Below are 27,724 nucleotides of genomic sequence, written 5' to 3' on the forward strand. Positions count from 1 at the left end.
CCGCGTGGGTACTTAGAGCAGCTGCATTGGATAGGATTCTCTCATAATACATAATTTTGTATGGAGAAGATGACGTATATATATATATCTCTTTACATGTACTCAAATGGTTACAGGGTACAAATCCGTAAACAGTATAGTCCAATCAGATTGCACGAGTAGTTGGAACCGCCGTTGGTGAGGGAATCAACACTGTTACAAATCCAAATTGGAATGTTGGAAGATCTTCGAACTGTCCAAGTAATAATAAAAAAGAGATTCTAAAGCTACCTGTTTTACTCTCACCTGACTATGCACGGTCAGAGCCTGCAACCAAACCAAACCCCCCTTGATGCGGTTAGAGTCAGAGAAAATCAGCGTACGGCAACCACTGAGTACCGGCTATGACCGGTGACTAAACGTCCCCTCTTGGGCAGAGAGTAACCTTTTTCCCCCCTCCCCCACCACTCCCCCCAGAGAGATGTTACTGGCTATTGTCGGTTGTCAGCATTGGCTGGCAAGTTTTGCTATTTGGTGCTTTGCTTTAACTTTAACCCACTACTGCCGTTGTCCTTAGCTTTATTCCTGGGGCTAACCTCTCTTTAAGCAAAGAATGCTTGGAACAGAGGGACAACAAAACCAACAATCTCTCTCTCTCTCTCTCTCTTTCTCTCTCTAGATCTCTCTGTCTGTGTCTTAAATGGGTATATGCCACGTAGCATTATATGGGGTGTCAAGCTTTAGCTAAAGAGGTTCTTACAAGATCTTCTTAAGCAAGAAAAGCATAGTCAAGGTCCAAAGCCATTCCCTCCCTCACTCCTCCCATTAGTTTGGTTTGCAAAGAAAGAAAATTCAAAATATATTACTTTATTAGAGCTTTCCTATTTTTTCACATCTCTTTATCTATTCTCTATGTATATCTAAAGAACCAACAATCAATAATCAAAGTACTATTTTGCTAAATTCAGAAATATATATATAGGTTTTCATTAATTGTCTATCCGAATTGCTTGCGATTTGAATATACAAAATTTGCGGGAGATATAAATTTATAGGCATTTGTTGATGATTAATCCATGCAGTTGACAAGAGAAGCACAGTGATGAAATTTTCAAAAACTCATGAATCTCTTCTCTGCTTCACATGGAAAGAAAAAGCTAAGGGGGAAAAAAAGGGGGAGAAACGACCATTTTTATAATTGTTCGAAGGCCTAGAAAACATGATAGACATGTTGGAGATTAGACTACTTTTAACGTTAGGAATGTTCGGTTTTCAAGTTTATAATAAGGTACTTTGAAAAGTGATTATAAAGCCAATCACACACCGATCCTCTCTAAAGTAGATCTCTATCTCAATCCCCAAGTCTTTCCCTATTTCCAATGTTAGATTGATTACTTTCTTTTATTATTTTTGATTTTGTGTTTCAGATTTATTAAACAAAAAAAAGAAAAGAAAAACATATTGCCTACCCCATATTGTTAAAAGAAGAGACCAGGTGGAGTACTGTCTCATAGAAAAATATATGCGAACTTTTTAACCCTCTATATATCCATCCGTACACCCTAATGTATGTTTGCATGGAGCTTCTGTCTTTACGTGTTTTCACTAGCTTTCTCTTCTTACTAATCATCCCCGTGGTCGATAATTTCAGTCGTCTCTGCCAGGATGTTTGGACTTTTGGCTCATAGTACTCTTGGTCGTCTCTTCTTGGTTCCTAAACCATGTTTTATTTTTATATATATTATTTGTGGGCCACGAAAGGTGCAGAAACAAGTACAGAATGAAGCAGGAATTGGGTTGAATGGCCAAGAAAAGTACAAACAGAGGCAATTATTTTGCTTCTCCAATTGATATGTTTGCAAAGCGAATAGAGAAATGAAGCAGTGGCTTTTCTTTCTTGTTCTCCTGAGCAAATAGGGCCTAGAAAGAAGAGGGTAGAGGAGGGGAGGGGAGTGTACTGTCAATATAGTCTCCAGCCCCGAAAAAAGGAACTTCTGTCTCTAGTCTCTTCTTCCCACGGAGAGGGAGAGCTTCCTCATTGTCTTTTATTTCCTTCGGCAGTGTGGTCAATTGTTGTCTTTCTAAGGATTTACTTTTAAATATATAGAAAAGATTTTGTCCTTCACCAATTGCTAGTTTCTACAAAGTTTTAGCATGTGCTCGAGTTGAGGACAGTTTTATTTCAAATTAAGATGGAAGAATTTTTTTCAATTTAATTTATAAAAATGATATATATATATTTAATAACATATAAGATATACACGGGGTTTTAATAAAATTTATTTTAATTTTATTTCTGATATTAAAAAAGTGTATGTTTTTCATATGTTCAAATGATATATATCATTTTTATAGACTTAATTAGTTGAAGGAAATTCTTTAAACCTAATTTGGAGAAAAACTCTGTCCTAGAATGAATCTTTGTATGCCAAGTTATATGATTTATATGCTTTAATTAATTGATTCCTTGAAAACTGAAAATTGCATGATTATAATAAGTAGGATCAAATCATTAGAAGATGAACTTGGATGGTTATAAATCTCAATTGCCTTCTGGTTTTGTTAGTTCTCAAAAGCCTAGCTTTTGCTGATATGGACTTGGCTTTGACAAATGTGCCTCTACTTCAAAAGGAAAATCCATTTTGTGCCCCCCAACTTGTGTTGAATATGCTAGTCCTAAGGTTGTTGATAAGGGTAAGAGTGTACATTGTTGGTGTCCACTAAGGCTAGGTTGAGGGTATGAACCCTCTTCCTAGGAGATAACCTTCACAAAGGTTTGTCCATACTTGCTATTATCGTGGTAGAGTGAGTCAAATTCGACCTTATTGTTATATACTTAGGTCATGGAGCTCAAAAGAGAGACCACCTCACCTAAGGTTGAATTTGACAATCATATCTACATTATTAAAGATGTTAGGTTAGACGAGTTGGAAGGTAGTGGGTATTGTGACAAAATAATTTGAGGATGTCCAAAGAAGTAAAAAGAGGAGAATAAAAATAATTCAATCACACATGATACCAATATTTAACATGGTTTAATTTAATAAGCTTATATTCACAGGCGAAGACGAATAGAAGAAAATGAAGAAATTTGTGGGCCTAACTCATCTCATAAAATCGGTTCAATAAGAGAGTGTTGTCCATTCTTTATAAACATGCCCAAGATCTTGTCCACAGGCAATGTAGGATCATTCCTCAACACTCTTCCTCTCACGTGCATGCCAGTATTTTTCTTAGTTCTTGTCACAGGGTAAGTAGTGTGAGCCCTATTCGTCTTGTGGTAGGACCTGATACCATGAAGAAATTTGTGGGCCTAACTCATCTCATAAAACCGATTCAATAAGAGAGGGTTGCCCATTCCTTATAAACATGCCTAAGATCTTGTCCACAGGTAGTGTGAAATCATTCCTTAATAGAAAATTCACTATTAAAAGATAAAGTACAAAAAATAATATGGAGAAAACACCTCAAAACCCGAAAGGCCCAAATACCCAAATATACTCTCACAAAAAATAGAAAACTTCTCAATTTTCTAAGTCGTCGTGCATCAACGCTATTGTAATAAAACCTCTTTTCTTTGAAGTGAAATATGCCTGCGTTCGACCACCTATTGACTGAGCTTCGACTTGAGGCCTGGGGAATTGATATTTTCAACACAAATTTCTAATTCCATAACCAACTTACACCCTCAAAATGAACTTACAAACTCATTAGTTTTGACATTGAATTTGTCAACACCCACACACTCTAATTTTTCATTTTTCTTTTATTTCTATCTTTAGTGGGACCAATAGGCAATAGGCAATGGGTATTTGGAAGTGGGTCGAACCCATTACAGCATATGTCCGAACCCAATTAAAACCGGGTCGCATTCGGTTTGTAGAATTATCCATTTCCCATGACTTGCCATTCTTCGTTTACAGCCTCTGCAACAAAAACGAAATTTGATGGTAAATCTCTCATTGCTCTAATTTTCACTACTCTTTTTGAGTATTCTGATTGATATTTTCTTCAGTTTTACAAAGAATTGTTTTGGGTATTATTTGCTTTGGCTGAAATCTCATTTGTTCTTCTCTTTTGGATTTTGATCAAACATTAATTCGGTATTAAACTGGTAATTGAAAGAAAGGAATCAGAAAATCTCTTACTTGGGGAGATTCTAATGTTCTTGTTAGTGTTATCATGAGACATGAGTATTAGTGTTATCATGAGACATGTCGGGTTTTTTTGGTTGTTGAATGAACGACATTAAAGAGTGGGTGGGCTTGCAACAACCTTATCTATTATCGTGATCTATGTGATAAGACGAGAATCTGAATTAAAGCTTAAAATTCAGGCGGGACTGCTCTTTCTCTCTCTCCTCCTTCACACCAGAGCCGCCAACTGTACTACATTCCGTCGGGGTGCCTGATCCCGCCAGCACCAGCGCCCCTGTCCACCAGCTCGGCTAGTTTCCTCGAGCGATCGAATTATTCGGTGAGTTTTTCTTCCCGATCTCTCTCGTGTTTTCTCCCTCATTCTTCGCCTCTTGAGCATTTCGGTATATTCCATTTAATAAAATTAGGGGTTTCGACTGATGGTATAAGCCCCAAAATTTACGAAAATTTTGACCCTAACTTCTCCATTATTCTCCTCTGGGCAATTCTGCACAACTAATGGGATTTCAAGATTTACCTATTTTCTAACATTATTGTAAAATAGGTCCCATACAAGGTTACAATCATAATATGTCTAGAGGAGCGTTTGAGAAGTCTTGGGACCACGCCCATTGGCCTTCTCAATATTTTTCCTTTGTTTTTGTAGACATTGCAGAACAGTTGACGTGCATTTAATCCATTCCATATCTTTGTTGAATGATATAGCCATTTTCTATTCAAATTTGCAAATTCTTCACGAAGAATTGGCAGTAACCCATGCCAGCTGCACATACTAGTTATTATTGGAAACATTAATTTGATATACCGACAATTAGGAAAATGACGTGTATGTTAAAAATTGCAGTAGGTGCGTGGCATGAGTGAACCAAAATATATATGAAACAAAATCACTCTCAAGAATAAAGCTTATGAAGTAGAAATAAGATGTTTGGAATGGTACCTAGCTAAAACAATGTTTAGATTTTCCTAATGGTACCTAGCTAAAACAAAATCACCCTCATCCTCATTCACAATGAGATTTGCCTAGTTAAGCCATAGATTTATTACTGGTTTTGGAAGTTCATCTTCCCATTATTAAGGCTTGCGGTTATATAACATGAGTCATGACTTTTTTCAGGTGAAGCCTACATTGCGGATGAGGACGACGCTCAAGTGGGAGATGTAGGCACGGGAGAGGCCACCAGGTGCATTTTCTAACACTATGTGGTATGGATGATGTGAATGCTCAGTAAATTCTAACTTGGTCTTGTGACGATGTGCATGTTTAGGCAATGAAATTTGAAGATTTAAAGGAACTTGGAAGTGAGGCAGCTATAAAGGTAGATTTTTATATTCACTGTTTTGGTAAAAAAATAACTAGAGAATAATGAGCATTAATATTTCATGTGTTTCACTGTTTACATTTGGCTATATATTGGTGATGATTGAATGCGGTTGTGGTTGTTGGCCGAAAATGGGTTAAATTTTTGTTGATGATGTAGTTTTGATGTCATATTTTAGTAATGGCAGACTATGTAGTTGATTTATGTTGGTCTTCCTTAAAATTTTGGAGATAACCAACCCTAGAGTTTGATTCCTTTGATTTGTTGCTGATTTTTGAATCCAATACATTTTCATTTGGGGATTTGTTTGTATATGAATCTGAAGGTATTTACTTTGCGAATTTGCTGTGTTTGGATGTGTTTTTAAGGTTTGTTGATATTGTGATGTCATCTCTATGTAAGCAAGCATTATGGGGATGATGATTAAAAAAAGAAGAAGAGAGAAATACTAGGGGTACTAACTCTTTTACTAACAGAGGCTTACTAAACTGATGTGTAGCTTATTCATTTGTACTCATTACATTTCTCTTAATTAATTGTTTTGTTTTTCCTCCAATGAATGAGCTACATATCAGTTTAGTAAACCTCTGTTAGTAAAATAGTTAGTACCCCTAGCATTTCTAATAAAAAAAAATTATGGGGGATGTGTGATGCTTTATGTTTTCCATTGCAGTGACAGACTCATCTGCAAAGAGCGGTCGTATGATGTTGTGGAGTTGATTCCAAAGAAAGCAATTGGACTGTGAAGGTCATTAAAGAGCTGTTTTTTTTTTTTTTAGCAATACAAGCATTAAATTTAAGGAACTATGTATTTATATCTGTAACCTTGACTTATTTATTTACTTTTTTTTTTTTTTTTACATTAAAGAGCTGGTTATATAGGTTGAAGTTGTGGACTATATATCTATAAGCTTAACTTTATATGTTTTCGAAATTGTGTTAATGGTTATTTGGTGGCATGTACTTAAATTTAAGGAATATTTGCCAAGTAGCATAATGTGTGTTTTTAGTGTACTGTGTGTGGTAAAAGTGGTTGATATTTTTGTGAATATTATATGGTGGAAAAATACATGTTTATCCTGTGCCAAAAATCTTTGGGTATACTGTCTGAACAGTATACCCAATTTTTTTACTACCAAAAAGAAGAATTAACGTTGTTTACTAGCAAAACGTTACTAAAACTGTTAAAAGTAACATCTCTTATAAGGACGTTAAATCACCACGTCCTTTCTCAAACAACGTGCAAATATCTAGCTACTTTTGTTGTTAAAGAATGTGAGTTGTAGTCTTTTTGGGAACTTGTGCAGCATTACACTCTTTGGAAGTTCAATTAGGCTTTCATTTCTATATTTAACATGTACCATAGGGATGAATGTCCTTATGAATAACTTTCTGTTTTTTATTGAGGATAGTATGAGTGGAATTTTTGAAAGTTGCAATAGCATATATTTTTTATTTTGCTTTACAATATGAAGGCAGCAGAAAGTTGATTCATCCACTTTAGTACACCTATATTGTGTGAATCTATGTACCTTGTAATAAACAAATAATTACTTCAGATGACTGAATAATGGGTGTGGAATTGATCTAACACTATTGTCACTTTGATTGCTATTCAGGTGCATTGTCATATGGAATGTTATTAAGGTGTGTTATCAATTACAGGTTATTGTGTTTTTGAAAATTCTTGTCAATCACATCCCTTTGTCATCTTCATTCACAGGTCCTAATGATTATAAAAGGTTTGTTCAGGAGATATGAAAGATGGAATCCTGTGCATCCAACATCTGGTGCCTTTTGGGGCATGGGAATAGGCATTGGTTGTGGTATTGGATGGGGCCCTGGTTTTGGCCCTGAGGTAATTGGTTATGTTGGAGCTGGCTGTGGAGTTGGATTTAATGTGGGCATTACACTGGCTGGTTTTGGCATTGGTCTACCTGCAAATTTCATCTACAAAGTTCCTTGTGATGGTATAGTATTCATTTATAATTAAACTGTTTCATATGCTAAATTTTGTATTAATTGGTTTGCCTGTAAAGAACATTCACACTGCTTTTATGCATTTTGGTCAACATAAACACTTCACACCTTGATTCATACAATTATGCATGTACTACCTTATTGATCTGAATGTTTGTTTGTGTCTGTCTAGTAAAGGATTAGTCTTGAGTGCCAAAGGTTGATCAATTCGTTTGTTTCCCAGCAATTATGGCTACAAGAAGTGGCGCACTGGAGTTGGCCCGTTCTAGTGGTCTTCTTTCCAAAAAAGATGTTGCAGGGGATGGCTGGAATAACATTGCACCTCTTGTCTCTAATCTGCAAAGAGAAGCCTATACAAGATTCTCTAGCTTTAAGCAAAACCATTTCCCGGGCAAAGAGGTTGACTTATTTGGCAGAAAGAGCATGGCACCAGTCTTTACTAGGTCTATCTGTGAAAGTTTAGGAAGGTTTTGTAGCTTCTTCCGCCCTCACAAAGGTAAGCTAACAAGTGCAACTTGTTTTGTTTGTAATCTTGAAAGTATTTAGAGTTTGTTATCAATCTGGAATTATTGCTACTAGTTTGTTGTTGACTCATATGATTCTTATATCTTATTATTATTATTTTTTTCAACTTCTTTTTTCGGTTGGGAGTGGTGATGGGGGAAGAGGGTGTTCATCTTCCACTCGTTTCATAGTTTGTCAACTATTACTTCCTCTTTCTTTTTTTTTGTTATTTGTAGATATTGCTGCAGTTTTATTGGTGCAATTTGAATCTTTCTTCTGTTAATATGCTAATATGCTGGCTTGTAGTTGTTGGAAGTATTCACATACATTAAAACTCTGGATGTTAGTTGGGAAATGTTATCAGTAGTATTTAGGACCATAATTTGCCATGACAGTTTTGAAGGAGTCGAGGGGAAAAAATAAAATGAAAATTTTGGTTGCATCATTCTTTGACTCACTTCAGGATCTTCCTTAAGGTGGGTTCAAAACTAGTCCTCATTTAGATGACATATTTTAGCAATAAAGTGTTTTGAAGAGTTAAACAATGTGAAGTTATTGTTTGATGATTCTTATCTTTTAGCCTATCGTAGGTTTTCTCTGAGTGTTGATTACAAGAATACCTGGCAAATGCATTAGAAAGGTAGTGGAGTCTTTAGTCAAAATAATGTACAAAGTGTCAGGCTTGAATAAACAGTAAACTTGTAGCGAACCATTACACATGCTTAAAAACCTAAAATAAGTTATCTTTTTAGCGAAGTAAATCCCCAAGTGGACCCTGCATCATCATTGTGGATCCAATCAAAACTAGTGTTTTTTTTTTAAAAAATAATTATTTAGGATTCCCAAGTCTTCCATGAACCTTCCAAGTCATTGAATCGTATACCCATCATTTATGCATTTGGAGGCATGAGTCATACACTAAGTTGGTTTGTTTAATTTTTTTCATTTTTATTTTCACTGAATAACGGCTCACGTAAGTTGCCTTTGTGGTGTGGTTCCCATGCTTGTAACTCATTGTATGCAGCACAACTATGCAGTTTAACCCCAAGACCGTGCTGTTTTAGAAGATCTTGTATTATTAGATCAAGTGCAGTTTTTTTTTTTGTTTTTTTTTTTTCATGCATGTGATTCCATTTATTTCTTTGGGGTTTCATGTTTCTTCTTATGTTGATCAAGGAAATTGAAACAAAATAATAACATGTGCATCGCTCACTTACAGGTTTGAAAGATGATTAGTGCCTTGCAAAGCCCAAGTCATGTAGCTTATACACTGTAAAAATTGTAAGCATTCTGATATCCTCATTTTGAATTAGTCCATCATAAGTTGTTTGGTAGATACTAGAGTGACGGTTCCTTTTCTTTTGTTGCTTTCAGGAGATCCGTTGTCAGTTCTACTTCTGGATTCTTCCTCTAGAAGGTAGTAAAGGGGTGAAAAACTATGATTTATTATCACCCCTTAGTTATTATTCTCAAGCTCTAGATGTCCCTGTGACAGCATAAACTGTTCCCCCCCCCTTTGGTTGTTCCCCTAAGTTTTAGAAGAATATAGGAAAGGATATATAAAAAGTAAGAAAAAAATTTCTCATGCTTTTCTGCCCCTTGAGTTGCACGATATCATCAGCCATGGCCTTGAGAACAAGACTTCTTCCCCATGCTTTTCTACCCCTTGGGTTGTACGATATCACCAATCATAGCCCTGAGACAGAAGAATAATGAAAAATGATGTTTATGATCAATTCTGAAAGAGTCAATTAGAAAATATGAAAAAATGGATATGAGTGTGTGGATTTGAATGCTTCATTCAGAAAGAACAATTGTGGTAGTACCATGTCAGTAATTTGGAACTTCAGTGAGTCATGAACTGCTCGTGATGTATAATAATTTAAATTCTAGTTGGTTGGAGAGATACAATCATATTTCGACTTTTTTTATTTAAATTATTATTTTATATTAATGATTCTCTTTTCATCTTTGGTAGCCTTCTACTCGCATCTAGCTTCTACTTTTGGCCTCTCTGTAGAGGAATACCATGCATCCTGCCTAGAAAGGATGAGAAAATCAGTAGGATTAACTATATATACTTTGTAGAGGTGGAAAAACAAATATACAGAATAGTATACCAAGTAGTGAGTTTACATGTATGCAAACAAATGCCTTGTTTGTTCTGCAGTGATCACATGCTGAAGGTGGCATGAACATATCTATCAAACAATGGTTTTCCAATGTCTGGAACTGAAAACCTTCCCAGTTCCATTACGGGAAATGGGATTTTTCAAGGTTTGAGCTAAAGTCTATGTGCAGGTTAGAATTTTTGGCCATAAGAACTAAGAAGATTTTGTCATTGGTCAAGACTTGCTTCCTCAAATCCAGACATTCTCTTCTTACCTACCGTGTTCCCAGAATCACCACTGTTTCATAGCTCTCTCTTATGTCTTGAAATGACTTGTTGCATTGACAATTGATGATTATCTCCCCAATCAATTTCTCCTGAGAACAAGTGTAAATGTGTGGTCTTGCTGCACTGTTCTGGATGTGACAAAGGTGATTTTAGAAACATGTTTCTGGAATTGACAAGGTGGCCATGGTGGTTAAGCTAATTAGTGGAAATTAGGTGTTGGTTTATGAGATGTAGGTAGTTATGGAATATTTGAATGGGTGTTAGTGTCAATGACCTATTTTACCTCGTCCCTGCCCTTGTGTCCCTTATTTGATCATACTTTCAACGTTGTTAAAAGTGTGATCACATAAATATTTTATGGTGATATTGAGGGAGAGATAGGAGAGATTTACTCTCTATATGAATTCTTATTCTCTGCAGCACTATTCTCTCTCTCTTTTCTTTTCCTTTTTCTGTTATTCTTACAACAAAAAGGGTCACGTATATAGGTCGGTCAGGTTATGTGACAAGGGGAGTGCTGTATGCTAGGAACTTAGGAGTTAGGACTATGACATGGGCAAATCGTGAGGAACAAACACAGAGACAATTCCTTTAGGATTTGTGGAACAACGTAGATGTAAAATTTAGGGAAAGTTCATATATTTCTTCAAATTATCATTTAATTGGTAATGTCGTCCTAAATTTTTAATTGAGATAATGTCTTCCCATATTACTAAAAATTGTCAATGTTTTTTATTTTTTATTTTTTATTTATTGAAGTATTTTTGTCTTATTAAAAAAATTAGGGTATGTATACTTTTCTCGAAATTTTTTTTATAGATGGACTTTCTACTTGACAATGGCTTTGACCGAGTGAGAGAATGCTTTTGTTATTGCATAAAGCAAGCAATGTTCTTGTTTGCTTACCTTTCAATTACACACTCTTAAATATTCCAATAGAGTATTATTATCATTTCAAAAAAATAAATAGAGTATTATTATCTAGTAAATTGTCATATAATTGGAATGACATAATAGAGTTTATGGCACCGTCTCATCAACACAATTATATATGAACATAATAAAAATTGAGTATGAAACATTAGTCTGACCATTAATTTTTCTTTTTATAAAACCTTGCTGGTCCAAAAATTGAATACATAGTAAAATATAATAGCCCAAAAATTGAAGATTTACTTTTGTGCGGGATCCTAGACTAAGCAATAAAAAAAGAGCAACAGCAAATATTTCTAAGTATTTCCAACCTCAAAAACCCATATAAATGATAATGTTTACATAAATTTGGAGAAGTCCATGGTTGGATTCTGAGCCTTGAATTGCTTCAGCAGCTCTTGCTTTTGGATGTCATCGCTGGTCGGACGTCCCAACTGCTTCTGCCTCTGATCGAACATCATCTTCTCCACGGCAGAACGAGTTTCAATGTCCAAGTCAGACAACTTGCCCGGCTCCGGTTCCACTTTTTGGGTATCAATCTCCGGACCGCCCTTCAACAAAGACTTCCACCAGTCTGTCTTGTCTCTCTTGCTCATCTGAACAGAAATTTCCCTCCGATCTTCCAAACTCCAAAAGCAATCGTCAACTTTCACGGGCTTATATAGCTCCCCGTCTATGATTGGCGGCTGACCCTTGAGCCCAATCTTCAAATAATTCGTCTTTATGTCGCACAAAAGGGCGCTGGATTTTGTTCCGGGAGGGATTGCAACGTTGATGTTGACCTCTTGAAGGGACTGACCCCACGAATAATTCTCCATGTCCAGACCGTTTCCTGTGTTTGGAACAAGTTTCTTCTCCTTCTCCTTCTCCTTCTCCTTCTCTTGTTGTTTCTCATAAGCGGCCTTCTTCTCGGCTTGTTGTTTCAAACGCTTCTTCTTCTCAGCCACCTCTTCAGCCTCGATTCTTTCCTTGATTGAATGAACCGACGACATTATTTGTTTTTCGGCAGACTCTGTCTTGAACAAATTGGAGTTTTGAGAGACAAAGTTGAAAGCAGATTCCAAGAACCCAAGAGGGTTTGAAGGTTCAAGAACCGCATTGAAAGTGAAGGAGGAAGATTGTTGAAGTTTGTGGTCTTCTGGGTAATCGGAGAGGATGGCCATGGCTGACAACCTTGGATTAATTGTTGGGATTTGCTGGGAGGCTAAAAGGGTTTGCCGTGGAGGGTGCTGTTGTGATTGGCGATATATATATATAGAGGCGAAGACGAAGTGAAGTAAGAAAGGCGGTGGTACGTTCCATGTGGATTTGGAAGTCTAGAGCTTTACGCCTTTACATGCCATTTCCGAATAGGATTACATTCGGATCCGGATTTAAAACTTTTTCCGATTTTTGACACGTCTAGAGATGGGTTTTAGTTGGACTGGGTCTGAACCCACCAGACTTATTATCTCTCCCGCCACCTCTTTTTCTTTTCTTTTTTTTTTCAAATGGTTCAAATGGATAATAAACTAACCTAAGAATTTAAGAGAAATTAAAATTACAATTTTTCTAAACGTTTAATTGTATTTTTAAAAAACACAATTGTGTTTTAATTTTTTTTTTTTTTTAATCAAGCTTTTTGAAATAGTAAAACTAAACTGTTAAATCCAAAATCGATCATGCATGGATTGTGATAGTCCTTGTTAAATCACCACTTTTCCTATAAGCTTGAAGAGGTAAATTTAATTACTTAATCATTAGTTAACACTCCTCCTCACGTGTAGACTCAAACTCTCTTTTTAATAGGTAAGGTCTAACATGTGAAATATTTAATTTAAATTGGGGGTGATTTGATGGAGTCAAGATTTGAAGACCTTTGACTCTGATACCATGTTAAATTATCAATTATCCCAAAAATTTAAGCTAATAGAAACAGATAAATTTAATTAATTAATCATTAGTTTAACGGTCATCACTTAAAAACCAAAGAAGGGTTGTCAATATGCACTCTGATGCCCAAAGGGTATCTAGCTTGAGGAGAGGAGACTGAAATAGAGAAAAAAGTGAGAGTGAGAGAGCTCCTCAAAAAGGAAGGGGTTTGTGCATAAAACTTCCTTGAGGGAGAGAGAATAGATACCTTATATCAGGTTTTTTCTCAGCCTTATATCAAGTCTCCTGCAACAGATTTCATCTATCACAACTCACCTGCCTCTCATTTATATCTAAACTTAAATAAAATCAGATTTTGGTGTTTCTGCCTCGCTACCCGATTCCCTTCATCTCTATATATCTATATCTAGTCTCTCCAACTTACTCGGACAGTTGGTGATACCAATATCCAAGATCAGCTTGATAAATTTTGGGGCCTAAAGCGATAAGGCAATAGTAACATGTATTGTCACTAAAATTTTATAAGTGATATATGCATTTATATATGTCAATCATAACAGTTTCTCCCATTTGTAAAATTTGGTTTAAAACTTTTTTTTTTATTATTATTTATTAGATATAGAATGACTTATCACTTGATTCAAGAACCTGAAATAATAAGACTTACAAGTTGAAACTTTCCATATTCTTCTAATTCAAATGGAAATAGGAGAAAAAATTATGCATGTTGGAAAAATTTATGCACTTTGGACTTTCATGAATATAAAAATTGGACTTTCAAAAAAAATTAAACATGATGAACTTTCCAAAAATTTATGGACGTTGAGACTTTCCATGAATATGAATAATGACTTTCAATCACTAATTACTATTACCATAATTAGGGGCCTTAATTAGATACTAGTTATTAACTTTTTACCATATTAAATAAGTTTTTAGAAAGAACCTCTATTGTACAATTATTAATTGGGGCCTTAATTAGATATTATTTATTAACTTTACATATTAGAGCCTTAAAATACTTTTTAAGAAATAACGTTTTTTGTACAATTATTAATTGAGGCCTTAATTAGATACTATTTATTTAGTTTTACCATATTAGAGGATTGCTATCAAGATTAGTGATGTGAACCAACTAATAACAAAATATAGAAAACATAAATCAGCTACTTCGAGAGAGCTATAATCTCCAATGACTACTTCGAGGGAGTCTTGACCTCCAAAACATAGTAAACTGTATTATAATACCAATATTCAACTCCCCTTTTATTCATTAGCAAATGCCATTAAATAATACAAATAGTCCTAAGGTAATAGATGTCTACAATAAATAGAACATTATCACTTAACTCCTATATATCCTAATAAAATACCACTGCTACTTGTCCTCTCATATAGAAATGACTCTTATTGATAACTCCTACCATTATCTACAATTCAATCTCTAGATAATATATCTAATTATTAGGATCGTATCAATTAGATTTTTCTTTTTTATCTTTCGTATTTTTGGATTATATAATTTTCTCTGTTTTGTATTTGTGTTGTTTGTATTTGCTCGTACTCATCTAAAAAAAAAAAAAGGAACTCACCCAGTAGGATATTAACTGCCACTCTTGTTTCTTTTTCCTAAATAATCTGTCTTGTGAGTAATATTTGTATCTGGTTTGTAGTGGGCAAGTAATAAATAACACAAAACAATTACACGAAAGTATATTAAGGAACATGCTTTATGAAGCGGAAATAATTAGTTTGAAATTTTCACGTTTTGTAAAATCAAAAACAAAAAATAATGGCTTGCTTCTAAGATCTAGAGAACAAAGATTGAAAGTCAGGCGAGTGACATGTCGCCTCAAAACAAGGGGAATGTTGTAGATATGTTTAGGAACAAACAGAGACAATGATGAGGATTTGCATGTGGAACAATGGGGATGTAAAAAATTATTTATTGAATATATATATATATATATAGTAAAATAAAAGAAAACATATATCCATGAGTCATGACATGACATTGCATGATGAATCTCAACAGGAACTGCAAGTCCCATATAAATGATAAACCCATGTTTACATAAACTTGGCTCCCGAGAAATCCATCATGGTTGGATTCTGAGCCTTGAATTGCTTCAGCAGCTCTTCCTTTTGGATATCATCGCTGGTCGGACGTCCCAACTGCTTTTGCCTCTGATCAAACATCATCTTTTCTACGGCAGAACGAGTTTCAATGTCCAAGTCAGACAACTTGCTCGGCTCCGGTTCCACTTTTTGGGTATCAATCTCCGGACCGCCCTTCAACAAAGACTTCCACCAGTCTGTCTTGTCTCTCTTGCTCATCTGAACAGAAATTTCCCTCCGATCTTCCAAACTCCAAAAGCAATCGTTAACTTTCACGGGCTTATATAGCTCCCCGTCTATGATCGGCGGCTGACCCTTGAGTCCAATCTTCAAATAATTCGTCTTTATGTCGCACAAAAGGGCGCTGGATTTTGTTCCGGGAGGGATTGGAACGTTGATGGTGACCTCTTGAAGAGACTGACCCCACGAATAATTCTCCATATCCAGGCCGTTTCCTGTGTTTGGAACAAGTTTCTTCTGCTTCTCTTGTTCTTTCTCCTTCTCTTGTTCTTTCTCAAAAGCGGCCTTCTTCTCGGCAGCCTCTTCAGCCTCGATTCTTTCCTTGATTGAATGAACGGAAGACATGATTTGTTTCTCGGCAGACTGGGTCCTGAACAGATTGGAGTTTTGAGAGACAAAATTGAAAGCAGATTCTATGAACCCAAGAGGGTTTGAAGGATCAAGAACCGCATTGAAAGTGAAGGAGGAAGATTGTTGAAGTTGTTCAACTTCTTCTAGGATGGCCATCGCTGACAACCTGGATTAATTGTTGGGATTTTTGCTGGGAGGCTAAAAGGGTTTGTCGTGGATGGTGCTGTTGGGATTGGCGATAAATATATAGAGGCGAAGTGTAGTAAGAAAGGCGGTTCCATACTTCCATGTATTCCGTCTACTATTTGGATTTGGAAGTCTAGAGCTTTCCATGGCGTTTCGGAATAGGATTACATTCGGATCCGGTTTTAAACCTTTTTCCGATTTATTGGACCCGTTTAGGCATGGGCTTTAGTTGGACTGCGTCTGAAGACTCTTAACCCGCTAGTCTTTCATGGACGGTACGTAAAAAAACATATGATTATAAGTGGAGATTAGAAAATAACAAAAATAAAAGAAAATGAGGCTGCTGGTGCATTGAAGGTGGTGACGTGGTGTCACTTCCCCACATTTCCAATTAACACACACAAGGGTGGCACCCTTTACCCTTGATTTTTGGTTTTGTTTTGTTTTGTGTTTGTTTTTTAATAAAAAAATTCTAGTTTCTACAAGTTTCATAAAAAAATATGATTATATATATATTCAACGGCGGAACTACAATTTTAAAGACAACTATGATTTTGTCAAACGTTTAATTATGCTTTTAAAAATTACACTTTCTATGACAATTAATCCAAATTGTTAGATCCAAAAAAAAAAACAATCATGCACGAATTGGGCTGGTCCTCACTTGCAAAACAAGTAAGGGGTCATCAATAGGCCTCTAGTCATGAGGTTGAATGCCCAAATCAATATATATATATATATATATAGCTAGAGGGAAAGAAACTGAGATAGAGAAAAAGAGAGAGTGAGCTAGAGAGCTCCTCATAAAGGGAGGGGTGTGTATTTGTAAAAGCTTCCTCGAGGCAGAGAGAATAGAGACCTTATATCAAGTCTCCTACAACAAATCTTCTCTATCACAGCTCACATGTCTCTCCTAATTTGTAGATTCCTTTTGGGTCCACTAGAAATTTCAAATCCGAATAAACACAAAGAAGGAAAAATTGTTGAGTATGCACAACGAGTATAAAGAAATCAAGTCCTACATTGAATGTATGTCGCAAGAGTGAGTTGTTAATATAACATAATTTGACATAAAATCGTAGACTTAAAAAAGTTTTTAGTTGATGATGTTCAAATAGCTTATATTATACTTTCACTATAACATTGTTCAATGTGTTAATCTCATTAACATGGTTAATGACTTTTGGGTCAAATGGCTCTTCCACCCCTGATAAGAAAGCATTAGAGTTCATTTAACATTGCGATTTTGTAAACTAAAAGTGTATCATTTGAGAGTACGGTTTTTTATTTATTTATTTTTAAATAGTGATTTAAAAGCATTAAAAAAAAAAAGAAAAGAAAAAAGAAAAGGGCATTCAAATCGTAGGTAAAGAGTTCATTTCTAAAAATGCACAATTTTAAAGCCTAAAATTTGATTTTAAAGTACAAACTGCAATTTAAGTAAATGCTTAAGTGCATTTTTAAAATCACATATTTTAAAGGGAAAAATTCACTTTACCCTCCTGAAGTTTCTGGAGTTCAAATTAAAAAACTCTTGAAACTTCAGGAGGTAAAGTGAATTTAACCTTATTTTAAAATCTTTATTTTTAAATTGCACAAAAAGGTAATCTTCAAGATGACAAACACAGAAATTAGGACATGCTGCAGAGGAGTCGTAGCAAAATGCAAGACGAAATTGGATAGTAGACAATGATGCCTAAGAGCATTCTCAATGGAAGAGTCAAATCTTACTTTTATCTAAAATGACTCTTCAAATGTTTAAAAAACTCCATGCATTGGATTAGCAAAAAAATAAAATAAAATGTAAAATAGATATTTGATTGGAAGAACAAAAAAAAAGAAGCTAAATGTAGCAGCACTTTTTAAATGAGCAATCACTACAAAAATTATGTTGTTTAGTAACAGTAGTTTAGTAACGTGTCACTAGGGTTAACACGTTACTAAATTTTAGTAACGTGTCTAGCGTGTTAGGAATTTGATTGTTGCTAAATCCAGTTTAGTAACGTTTCAAGACTGACACGTTACTATTTTGTAACGTGTCAGTTTTTAACACGTTACTATTTCGTGCATAATTTATTTATTTATTTTTTATTTTTTTTTTAAATTAATTTCTCCAAAATTTGTTTATTTGTACACCTGATTGTCAACATACATCATCAATTGCTCTCAACATACATCATTAATTGCTATCAACATACATCAATTTCTTAAGTCATATCCCAACATTGTCCACAACATATATCCATTCCATGTCCACAAAAATTGATATATATACGTCATTGTCTATATACAACAACATTGTTGTATATTACGTCATTGTCCACAAATAATTATAACTATATACATATACATTAACAAAACCTTAAACATACAACTTAAGTGATTCTCGAGTACATTACATACAAACACCCCAACAAAAAATCTGGTGAACACCATCATAACGGGACGACTTCTCCGCACTCACTGCAAATGATTACACAACAATTAGTCAGCAAACAAACACTTGAACAATCAATCAGGAATCATCAAGTCCTAAGCGATTAACTTCGTCAAACTATACAAACGTCATACTCAACAATATTAAGGTTTAGTGAAGTGAATGAACAGACGATAAATAACTTCAATGCTTTAGCTACACTGCCAACACACACCTCAGGGTACAACGCTATAGTTTCAATGATAATCCATTCAAATTGTGAAAATGATCTAACATTACAAAGCATATATATGATCTACGCGTATCCAGCATTTCCACAACCACAACACATATTAATTTGTATTCCTAATTTTCAAGTATTTTGAGTTAAGTATATACGCTATTTATAAATATTCGATAATAACTTGTCTGAAATAAGTCATATGTATACATACGGGCTTGCTGAACCAGTGGTACAATGTCTTAATCAACGAGACTTTTGTCCACTCGGGGTCCGTTGTGGGTATTTGTTTTGATTGTCATCCTCAGCTTCTAGCCTTACGTCATCTACACATATTACAGTATAAATGTGTCATACACATGCATGTGTTCCAAAAACATACGAACAGAGTGTGATTACCAAACAAATTTATTAACTATTAAACTGATAGTCATTTCAGAAGTTACTTGTATTACTCTTAGAGAAACAAAAACTAATATAGTTTTATCTGGTCCGCTAGCTATTGAGGACCTCACAATTGCACGGACTGGGGACTTTCAGTCCTGCGGAGCTCTAACATTGGTCACTTCCGGCTCGGAGACATGTCTCGAGCCTTCAAGCACATGAAGTCGGGCCTCATACACCGCCATCTATGCAGCCATCTGTGCGGTAAACTCCGCAGTAATCTTAGACCTCTGCTGGGCCAACTGTGCAGCCATATCTATCCTGTGCTGCTCCCTTTCAGCTCCGAGTGCTCTTTCAATCATTTGCGGGACATTGGAGCTTCTTGGGTTCTGTGAGGATAGTTTATAGTAAGAGTAGATGTTGCCGTGCGCAGGAAGAATATTCTTACTAACCCCCCGAACACGACCCGCATATTCTGGCTTAGAGTTGTGCACTTGGGCGTATGCGTCGTTCGGTGCCCACCGAATAGTCCCATGAGAAGCGTCTACCAATTCTGCAGGATCGTTTTCCACTAGCTCCTCCATCAACAACTGTATGTTACATTACATCCAATCATTGTTATTTATGTGTTAATCCTAAATAAATTTTCTATATGCAAATACAAATAAAAAGATGAAGGGTGTAAACAACATACAACTCTCTCCTCGACCATCCGATTTGGGAAGGTACCGTCTGTCTTTTGGTGGGTCTTGATGTAAGCCCTCGCTCGAGTAACAGCCTTGCCCGTATTAATTAGCTGCAATTAAAAACTCACAACACGATCCATATGTTAGTATGTATATTAAATTAATGATGACATATATATGTATATAAATGGTAAATGACAGACATACCTCCTCATTGCATAACCTTGCCAAGCTCTTCGAGCCGGTGCAGTGTGGTGTGTTATTCTTGGCTCGTATCTCTTTTATATGCTGAGCAAAGTCCTACGCGTACACAACACATATACGTTATTAATTTGTGACACATCTTCATAATATTAAACTGTTACTGAAACTACACAATTGAAATTAACTTAGTGACCTACTTGATACGCTGGATCGCACCATTGCTCCAACAATATATCCACATCTGCCGTGTTGTACTCTTTAAGGAGCTGGGACATCCTTTGCTTCACTATCACAGGCGTCTCACCTCGTTGAATACGGAGTTTCGCTCTAAAGTCATGTCTCCAACACCTCAACTTGTCGCCCATGTCACGGAATGCGTCCTTCTTGATCGCTGCAATGTCCAAGCCAGGCAGGATATAAAACTGCGTCTGCATAAGTTTGAAATTGAGAAATTATGACACGTACATTATACTTTCCCCATCAACTAATCGTTTCACACAATAAGTAAAATAGCTGCTATGTACAATTGATTGTAAATTGAGAATTTCGTAACATTTCACATACCATCAATGAGCTCCACAAGTCCTCCTTCGTGTTGTCGGGTACCTTCAACCAGTCGTCAGATATCCTAAGGAAAGCCTCGCCCCTGACAGTCTTGCCGATCACCCGTCTAAATTTTGACCCGCTTAGTCCTACTGGCTGCCACGATCCATTATACTCCATCACAATCCTTTTCTCGAGGAGGATGTCCCATATCTTGCGCGACGTATTTATATGCAATACTTTAATATTATTCTGTGAATCTGCATTGATGTTTAACACACACAAAAATAAAAAAAAATACCGACATTAATCGGAAGTGAATGCGTATATATAGAATAAAATATATAAACAAATACATACTTTCAACATTGACTACCATACATACCTATTATCCGAACCTCGCTGACACCCAACACTTGCCCAGCAGGTCCAGCAGGCTGGCCGTCCAATAAGTCATCTGTCTCATCCTCAATGTCCTCATCGGCCTGTGTATCACTATCATCCACGCGTGCTCTGCTGTGTGGCGGGCGATCAAAAAAGTCATGCAGCAACCGACCCAGCTGGGTCAAATTCGCCGGCGGGGATTGCAAATCCGGAGATTGCCCGAACTGGGTAAGGCCTGTCTGACAGGATGGGTCAAGCAAATCTGGGTCTATTTGACTCGAGGAGCCTGGAATATCTTCAATGTTGAAGATATAATTCTGTGTCACAGGGGGTTGCTCGTCTACATGCTCTGGAAGTATCGGTTGATACCCTGGCTGCTGACTCAGTAGCATAGCAATGTCCTGCGCCTCACTGCCATTAGGGTCGAACAGTCTCGACCCACATCCACCTATAGTTTGTCTCGTAAAAGACGGTGTCCCTCGTCCTCTTTTTGTCATCCCTCGATTAGTCATACTACCCTGTGAAATAAACGAGCGCGGGATTAGTAATCTATACAATGTATTAGATATACAATCAATATTTAAATATACGTCATCAAACCAATGAATGATAATCATTGTATAAATAGATAACAAAGCCAAACATGTACACAATATTGAAATATAATATGATAACATACGCTTTGATCGGTGCTAAATCTTGTCGAACGTATTTGACGTCATCATGCGGATCATCAGGATTTCTGTTCAATAATAGTGGCTCACTCTCGTGGTAGTTGACATGATCATCATGAGGCCCTTGGCCCTGACCAACGTCGTATACGTTTCTAGGTTTTCTCCTTACAGCACAAGCCCAATCTGGGCTCTTTTCATCTTCGACGTAAAAAACTTGTTCCATTTGAGATGTCAGCACATACAGTTCATCAGTAATTAACTCTCCCGTATGGACAAGGTTTTTAAAGTTCACAAACGTTAAGCCATACTTGTCCACCTTGTATCCCCTGTCCAATGTGTTTTTCGCCCAATCACACTTGAGCATAACATACTTCGTCCTGTCGTAATACTCCACCTCAAGTATTTGGGTTAGCTTCCAAAAGTATATTTGGCCATCAACAGTCGGCACGCACACCTCACTGTTTTGCGACCTCTTTCCCACATCATGTGCAACCGTACGAAACAACTTGCCGTTCACAACATATCTATTATACTGGACTGCTGAGATCATCGGCCCTCTACAATGCATTACTAGTTTCTGACCCATTTCATTCCTACGTCGATCGTCCAAACGATCGACCTGCGAGTATAATATAATGAAAGTTGCATAGTTAGTGTGATGAGGGAATAGCAAATAAGAAGCAAATACAAGAAATTTAATAGGCACACATGACATTAGTCTTACATAGTCACGGTACCAATAGCAAAATTGCTCAACATGTTGGGTTTCCAACTGATCGTCCGTCAGTCACCCCATAATTCTGGGTTCCCTAAGTGTATCCATGTGCGTCCTACAATTTCAAATTAAATATGAAAACCATAAGATACAACTAAGAGTGTAAGATAAATGCACATTCTATGCTATAAACCGACTCACATCCGTAATAGGAGAAACTCGTCTGAGTTAAACATAATATAACAGTGGATCTGAGTCAATGTGCGTTTGTCGAGGTCGACTCGTATCCCCGCCCCTTTAGACCCATCCAAGTTTCTTTACGGCCTATTGTGAAATGTCGGTACGTTATCTAAATAATGAGAGCAAAACGTCACCAACTCAGTTGCAATATACCCCTCCGCAATGCAGCCCTCAGGAGCCGCTTTATTTCGCACATTAGATTTGAAACCCCCAAGGCTCCTACATATCAAAGCAGTCAATCATTGGATTTAGTTGTTTTTAAATAAATGAAGAGTGAAAAAATGTAAGTCTTGCGTCGAATTAACTTTACCTCTCTCTCGGATATATCCACCTATATTGTACAGGTCCACCGAAGCGGCATTCACGGACAAGATGAACTATGCTTATGAAAAACCCGGGTGGGAATACTTGCTCCATCTTGCACAAAGTGATACAGACATCACCCTCAATACGGTTCATATCCTCTGCAGTCAATGCCGTCGAACAAATGCCTCTGAAGATTGCAGACATTTCAACAAGAGGTGTAACCACTTTATCTGGCAGTGATGTGGCACGCAATGCAATAAGGAGAAGCTGTTGCATCAGTACGTGATTGTCATGGCTCTTCATTCCCGAAATTGATCGGTCTTTAAGTCGTACACACCTAGAAATGTTTGAGGCATATCTGTCGGGCACTCTTACATTTCGAAGAACTCTCAAGAAACTAGTTTTATCTTTATTGAACATCGTGTGACAAGCTGGGGGCATATAAATTATCCCATCTGTCGTGAACGGATGAAGTGTAGGTCTCAAACCCATTTCTTGCAAGTCTTTACGTGCATCAAGGTTGTCCTTCGTTTTCCCTTTGATACCCAGTAGTATGCCTATTATGTTGTCCATCACATTTTTTTCTATGTGCATAACATCAAGATTGTGCCGTAATAAATTATCTTTCTAGTACGGCAACCTAAAAAAAATACTTTTCTTCTTCCATACTACATTATCATTATGAGTCCTCTTCCTATTTGATTTATCAATGGGCTTTGACTTACCGGCGCTCTCATCCCCAAATACCATCCCTTCTAACTGTTTTAGGATTTCATCTCCACCTGGCACATCGGGAGCACATTCTAGTTCTTGGTTACCGTCAAAAGTTCTTTTGTTCCGCCTCTACGGATGATCTATGGGCAAGTATCGCCTATGTCCTATAAAGCAAAATTTTTTCCCGTGTTTTAACCGTCTAGACTTTGTTGTATGCATACAGTAAGGGCATGCCTTTCCACCCCCAGTGGACCACCCGGACAAGCTTTCGTATGAGGGAAAGTCATTAATTGTCCACATCAATTGTGCTCTGAGCATAAAATTCTTTTTCAAGGAGACATCAAATGTTCGTACCCCTACATTCCATAGTTCATGTAATTCTTCAATTAAAGGTTGCAGGTAAACATCTATATCAATTCAGGTGAACTTGGACCTAGAATAATCAAGGATAATATAAAAGAAGTTTGTTTCATGCATATCCAATGAGGCAAGTTGTAAGGTACTAGCATTACAAGCCAAGTACTGTGGGATGTGCTCAAGTTTCCAAAGGATTAAACCCATCTGAGGTGAGGCCAAGCCTTACATTCCTGTTGTCCGCTGAAAAATCCGGATATAAATTATCAAACGACTTTCATGCTTCACTGTCGGCCGGATGCCTCAATACACCATCTTTTGTGCGACCGTCTGCATGCCATCTCATATGGAGCGCGGTATGATGTGACATAAACAACCTCTGTAGCTGTGGTATGATTGGAAACCAACGCAACACCTTCATTGGACGTCGTTTACTCGACGTTATGGGCTGGCCATCCTCGTCTAAATAGATTTCATCCTTCCATTTAGATTCTCCACATTTAACACATAAATCTAAATCCTTATTGCCATTCCAGAACAACATACAGTTATTACGACAAGCCGGTATCTTCTCATACCCGAGTCCCATATCCCTTAGAAACCTTTTCGCCTCATATGTATTACCCGGCAAAGCCCCATCATTTACAGGAAGCAACTGATTGATGAAATTTAGGAAAGCCGAGAATATCGTATTACTAACTCCACCCACACACTTCAAGTTATACAAATGTACAGTAGCACTCAGTTTACTGTGTTTGGTCTTTTCATGAAGTGGCTGGTCTGCCTTTTAAAGTAAGTACTCGTACTTTCGTACGTCACATTCATCGGCTTCATCATGCACAATGTGTTCTTCCTCACCTTCCACCTTAACCTGACGCTCACAATTGTCTTCCCTGACTTCGTGCATGCCAAATAAATCACGCAACAGGCTGAGCATATTTCCACCTTGTTCTCCGCTTTCACCCGCATCTACGATCGAACGGTTCAAATGAGCGCCTTCAACTGGAGCTCTTACAGGCCTCTCGCTGTGAAAAATCCATTGTTGGTATTGTGGCCACATTCTTTTCCCCCCTGTCAAGTGCTTGTATACCAATCTTGGCGGGTGTTTCCTGTTGTTTCGACACATCTTACAAGGGCACACAATAAGTCCATCTGGAGTTCTACAATTCCTAACTGCATAGTCTACAAATGATTTACACCTGTTTCTGTATTCCTTCGTACCCCTAGACTTCGTCATCCAACTCTTATCCATAGCGTTACTACGTACATTAAGTAAGTCGAGGTTAGTTTTGGAATAACCATAGCGAAATTAGTGCCCACTAATTAATTTAACTACATTTGTTATGGGGACCCTAAACAAAAGTAATAAATTGAAAATAAAAAAAATGAATAAATGTGGAATAAAAATACACTAGCCTCAACCATTCAAGTAACTTTTACAGTATTCAAGGAAAATACACTACTCCCTTCCAACATTGGTCGGTGGAAGAGAATAAAAAAATTTAATGGATCACATGCATGTTATTAAAATTAGATTTGACCCATTATTCATTCTCTTAAATTAGATTTGCCCATTACTGTGCTTTATTTTGTTTTTAATAAAAATTACTTAGGTTAATATAATGTTACTAACCTAATGAAAATTATTGGTAACCAATCAATTTAACTACATTTGTTAAATTTTCAAGTCAATTATCATTTTGTTCCCATTTGAAATTTGAAGGGTTATGGCATTTCATTTTACTTGGCGGTTTTTGATTAAAAAATTTCTTAATCAAAATCGTAATCAAAGATCAAACCAGAATAGTCAATAACATTTTTGACATCATATAAAAATAACTATATATAATTAATTCTGACTAATTATATAAACATATAATACAATATATATATATATATATATATATATATATATATATATATATATATATATATATATATATATATATATATATTATGAACCATAGAGCCAAGCCAATTACCTGGGATTAAAAGTGAACTCCGGCTAATGATTAAGCAACCCCTTATGCAACTAGTTCCCCTAAAATACAAAAGAGACCAATTCAAAACAGAAATGTTAATATTACCGTTTTAAAATTTTTTTTAAAAAAAGACTATGGAAAATCAACCAACCAAATGGATAATTTTCCTTACAATAACATTGGTACATGCGAAGAAATGTAATAGTTGAAAGCATTCATGCTGGAAAACAAAATAATAGACTTAAAAAAAAAAAAAAAGATTTCAACCAAAAAAATGCAGAGTATATCCCCATTGTTTATATTAGGGTCCATGCAACATTATAAGGTCAGCCCAATTCACAATGTTGTATGTGAGCTCCACATAGGAAAAAAAATATACGTAGCCAAAATTAAAAATTATAGCAACTGGACTTTCTCTCATTATTGTATCATTCTCTCCTACTAGGAGAAAACTCGACCACAAGGACTTTTTGAACTTAAACCTTACACCGATGTTCCTTTTGCATTTGGAAGAAAAAAAGGTTGATAGCAATGAGTCTTCATTAACCCACCATATCAGTAAGTTATATATGAATCACAACATCAATGGCTGGAAGAGTTATCAACTTGAAATCCTTCTTTGATTGAACTGTAGTGGTAACATAAACCTTATTGTTATCCTTGCTCTTGACTTGTTCACATTCAATGTCCTTATCTTGTTCTTTTGTACTCCATATTGTTTTTGTCATGCATCCCTTATAGTCTCACCAACATTTATCTATGGCATCAAAGTTTTCTTCCTTACCCTTGTCACCCTTAACTTCAACATTAGACTCTTGCTCTTGTGAAGCTTCAACAATATTCTCCAAGACCCCTTTCTTGGTTGAACAAGCAGAGCCAATTTTCGCTTTAAATCTTCATTGACATTATCACTAACATGACGTTTCCAAAAATTTTTTATCATTGTTTTTATCTCTATGAAACATATATTCATAGTTTGAACACCATAATTAATATTTTTGAACATTTTCATGAGTCCAAGCAACATCATTCCTCATAACCTCCAAATCTTCTGAGTAATAAATAAATTGTGAAATTAGCAGTGAAAACCCTTGTCAACATCCATTCAATTGGGGGTAATTCGGAAAAATGAAAAGAAAGTTTGATTGGACGTGATTTTGAGAGAAAGAAAAGGGGAAATTCAAAGGACAAACAAAATTCTTTTCACTAATTCGAATCTCAATTCTTTCTTTTAAGCATACATGTAAAAAAAAAAATTACATTCAAATATGTTGAAATTCAAAATATAAAACAAAACAAACTCTATCTACACCATGAGACTACTTCAACTCTGGTACTCAGACGGGCATATTGAGCTGGTATTATCATCGGGCTTGGGCAAGGCCAGTTACGGGTTATTTGTTCATTTCAAAATATGATAGTTAAAAACAATAAATTTTAAAAAATTTAGGGTGCCCCCAACACCCGTTAAATCCCAACCTCTCGGGCCATAATCGATGCATCAAAAATATCTCAATGGGCCAGATTCAAGAAAGAACTAACACAACCCTAGGCAGTCAAAGCCCCATATATAAACAACGCAAAAAGAAAACAATACCCCGAATACAAAATGAAATAAAATAAATTCAAACATTCAAAAGCCTAAAAATTAACAAATGGCTTTTGAAAATCAAACATCGAATATGCCATTCAAATGCCTAAAGGCCATTTCTAAACAAATTTAAGAAATTAATGCCGGTTTTTTTTTTTTTTTTTTTTTTTTTTTTTTCTTTTTTTTCTTTTTTTTCTTTTTCTTTCACTTGCATATCAAATTTCTCAAACATCAAATTTGAGTATATATA

General features: G+C 36.1%; 4 protein-coding genes across 5 annotated transcripts; 1 reads left to right on the forward strand and 3 right to left on the reverse strand.

The window, feature by feature from the left end:
• Positions 1-3,856: 3,856 nt before the first annotated feature.
• Positions 3,857-9,899, forward strand: LOC132175074 (cadmium-induced protein AS8). Of its 2 annotated transcripts, XM_059586888.1 has the most exons (10): positions 3,857-3,929; positions 4,316-4,455; positions 5,254-5,320; positions 5,405-5,455; positions 6,132-6,206; positions 7,078-7,105; positions 7,182-7,428; positions 7,662-7,934; positions 9,162-9,223; positions 9,317-9,899. In XM_059586888.1, exons 7-9 carry the CDS (start codon positions 7,188-7,190, stop codon positions 9,176-9,178), a joined length of 531 nt encoding a protein of 176 aa, XP_059442871.1. In that variant the 5' UTR covers positions 3,857-3,929; positions 4,316-4,455; positions 5,254-5,320; positions 5,405-5,455; positions 6,132-6,206; positions 7,078-7,105; positions 7,182-7,187; the 3' UTR covers positions 9,179-9,223; positions 9,317-9,899. The 2 variants fall into 2 exon arrangements, with proteins under 2 accessions (XP_059442871.1, XP_059442872.1); XM_059586889.1 differs by lacking the exon at positions 7,078-7,105.
• Positions 9,900-11,499: 1,600 nt separating this feature from the next.
• On the reverse strand, positions 11,500-12,694 carry LOC132176252 (protein BOBBER 1-like). The gene has a single exon (XM_059588404.1). It carries the CDS (start codon positions 12,434-12,436, stop codon positions 11,612-11,614), a length of 825 nt encoding a protein of 274 aa, XP_059444387.1. The 5' UTR covers positions 12,437-12,694; the 3' UTR covers positions 11,500-11,611.
• Positions 12,695-15,200: 2,506 nt separating this feature from the next.
• On the reverse strand, positions 15,201-16,094 carry LOC132176387 (protein BOBBER 1-like). The gene has a single exon (XM_059588578.1). The coding sequence runs from the start codon at positions 16,008-16,010 to the stop codon at positions 15,216-15,218; it is 795 nt and encodes a 264-aa protein (XP_059444561.1). The 5' UTR covers positions 16,011-16,094; the 3' UTR covers positions 15,201-15,215.
• An 8,084-nt stretch (positions 16,095-24,178) lies between these two features.
• Positions 24,179-25,153, reverse strand: LOC132174075 (uncharacterized). Its single transcript, XM_059585783.1, has 2 exons — positions 24,716-25,153; positions 24,179-24,613 (listed from the first exon to the last, which is right to left on the reverse strand). Exons 1-2 carry the CDS (start codon positions 25,151-25,153, stop codon positions 24,179-24,181), a joined length of 873 nt encoding a protein of 290 aa, XP_059441766.1.
• Between the last annotated feature and the right edge of the window lie 2,571 nt (positions 25,154-27,724).

The sequence above is a fragment of the Corylus avellana genome, chromosome ca3, assembly GCF_901000735.1.
Source record: "Corylus avellana chromosome ca3, CavTom2PMs-1.0".
Classification (NCBI taxonomy): Eukaryota; Viridiplantae; Streptophyta; class Magnoliopsida; order Fagales; family Betulaceae; genus Corylus; species Corylus avellana.

Bases quoted from the DNA above. Each gene is read 5' to 3' on its own strand.
- LOC132175074 (XM_059586888.1), top strand. From the start codon at position 7,188: ATGATTATAAAAGGTTTGTTCAGGAGATATGAAAGATGGAATCCTGTG. The intron at 7,429-7,661 runs GTATAGTATTCA...TTTGTTTCCCAG, and splicing joins CTACAAAGTTCCTTGTGATG to CAATTATGGCTACAAGAAGT.
- LOC132176252 (XM_059588404.1), bottom strand. From the start codon at position 12,436: ATGGCCATCCTCTCCGATTACCCAGAAGACCACAAACTTCAACAATCT.
- LOC132176387 (XM_059588578.1), bottom strand. From the start codon at position 16,010: ATGGCCATCCTAGAAGAAGTTGAACAACTTCAACAATCTTCCTCCTTC.
- LOC132174075 (XM_059585783.1), bottom strand. From the start codon at position 25,153: ATGGATAAGAGTTGGATGACGAAGTCTAGGGGTACGAAGGAATACAGA. The intron at 24,614-24,715 runs GTACGAAAGTAC...TATAACTTGAAG, and splicing joins ATGAAGCCGATGAATGTGAC to TGTGTGGGTGGAGTTAGTAA.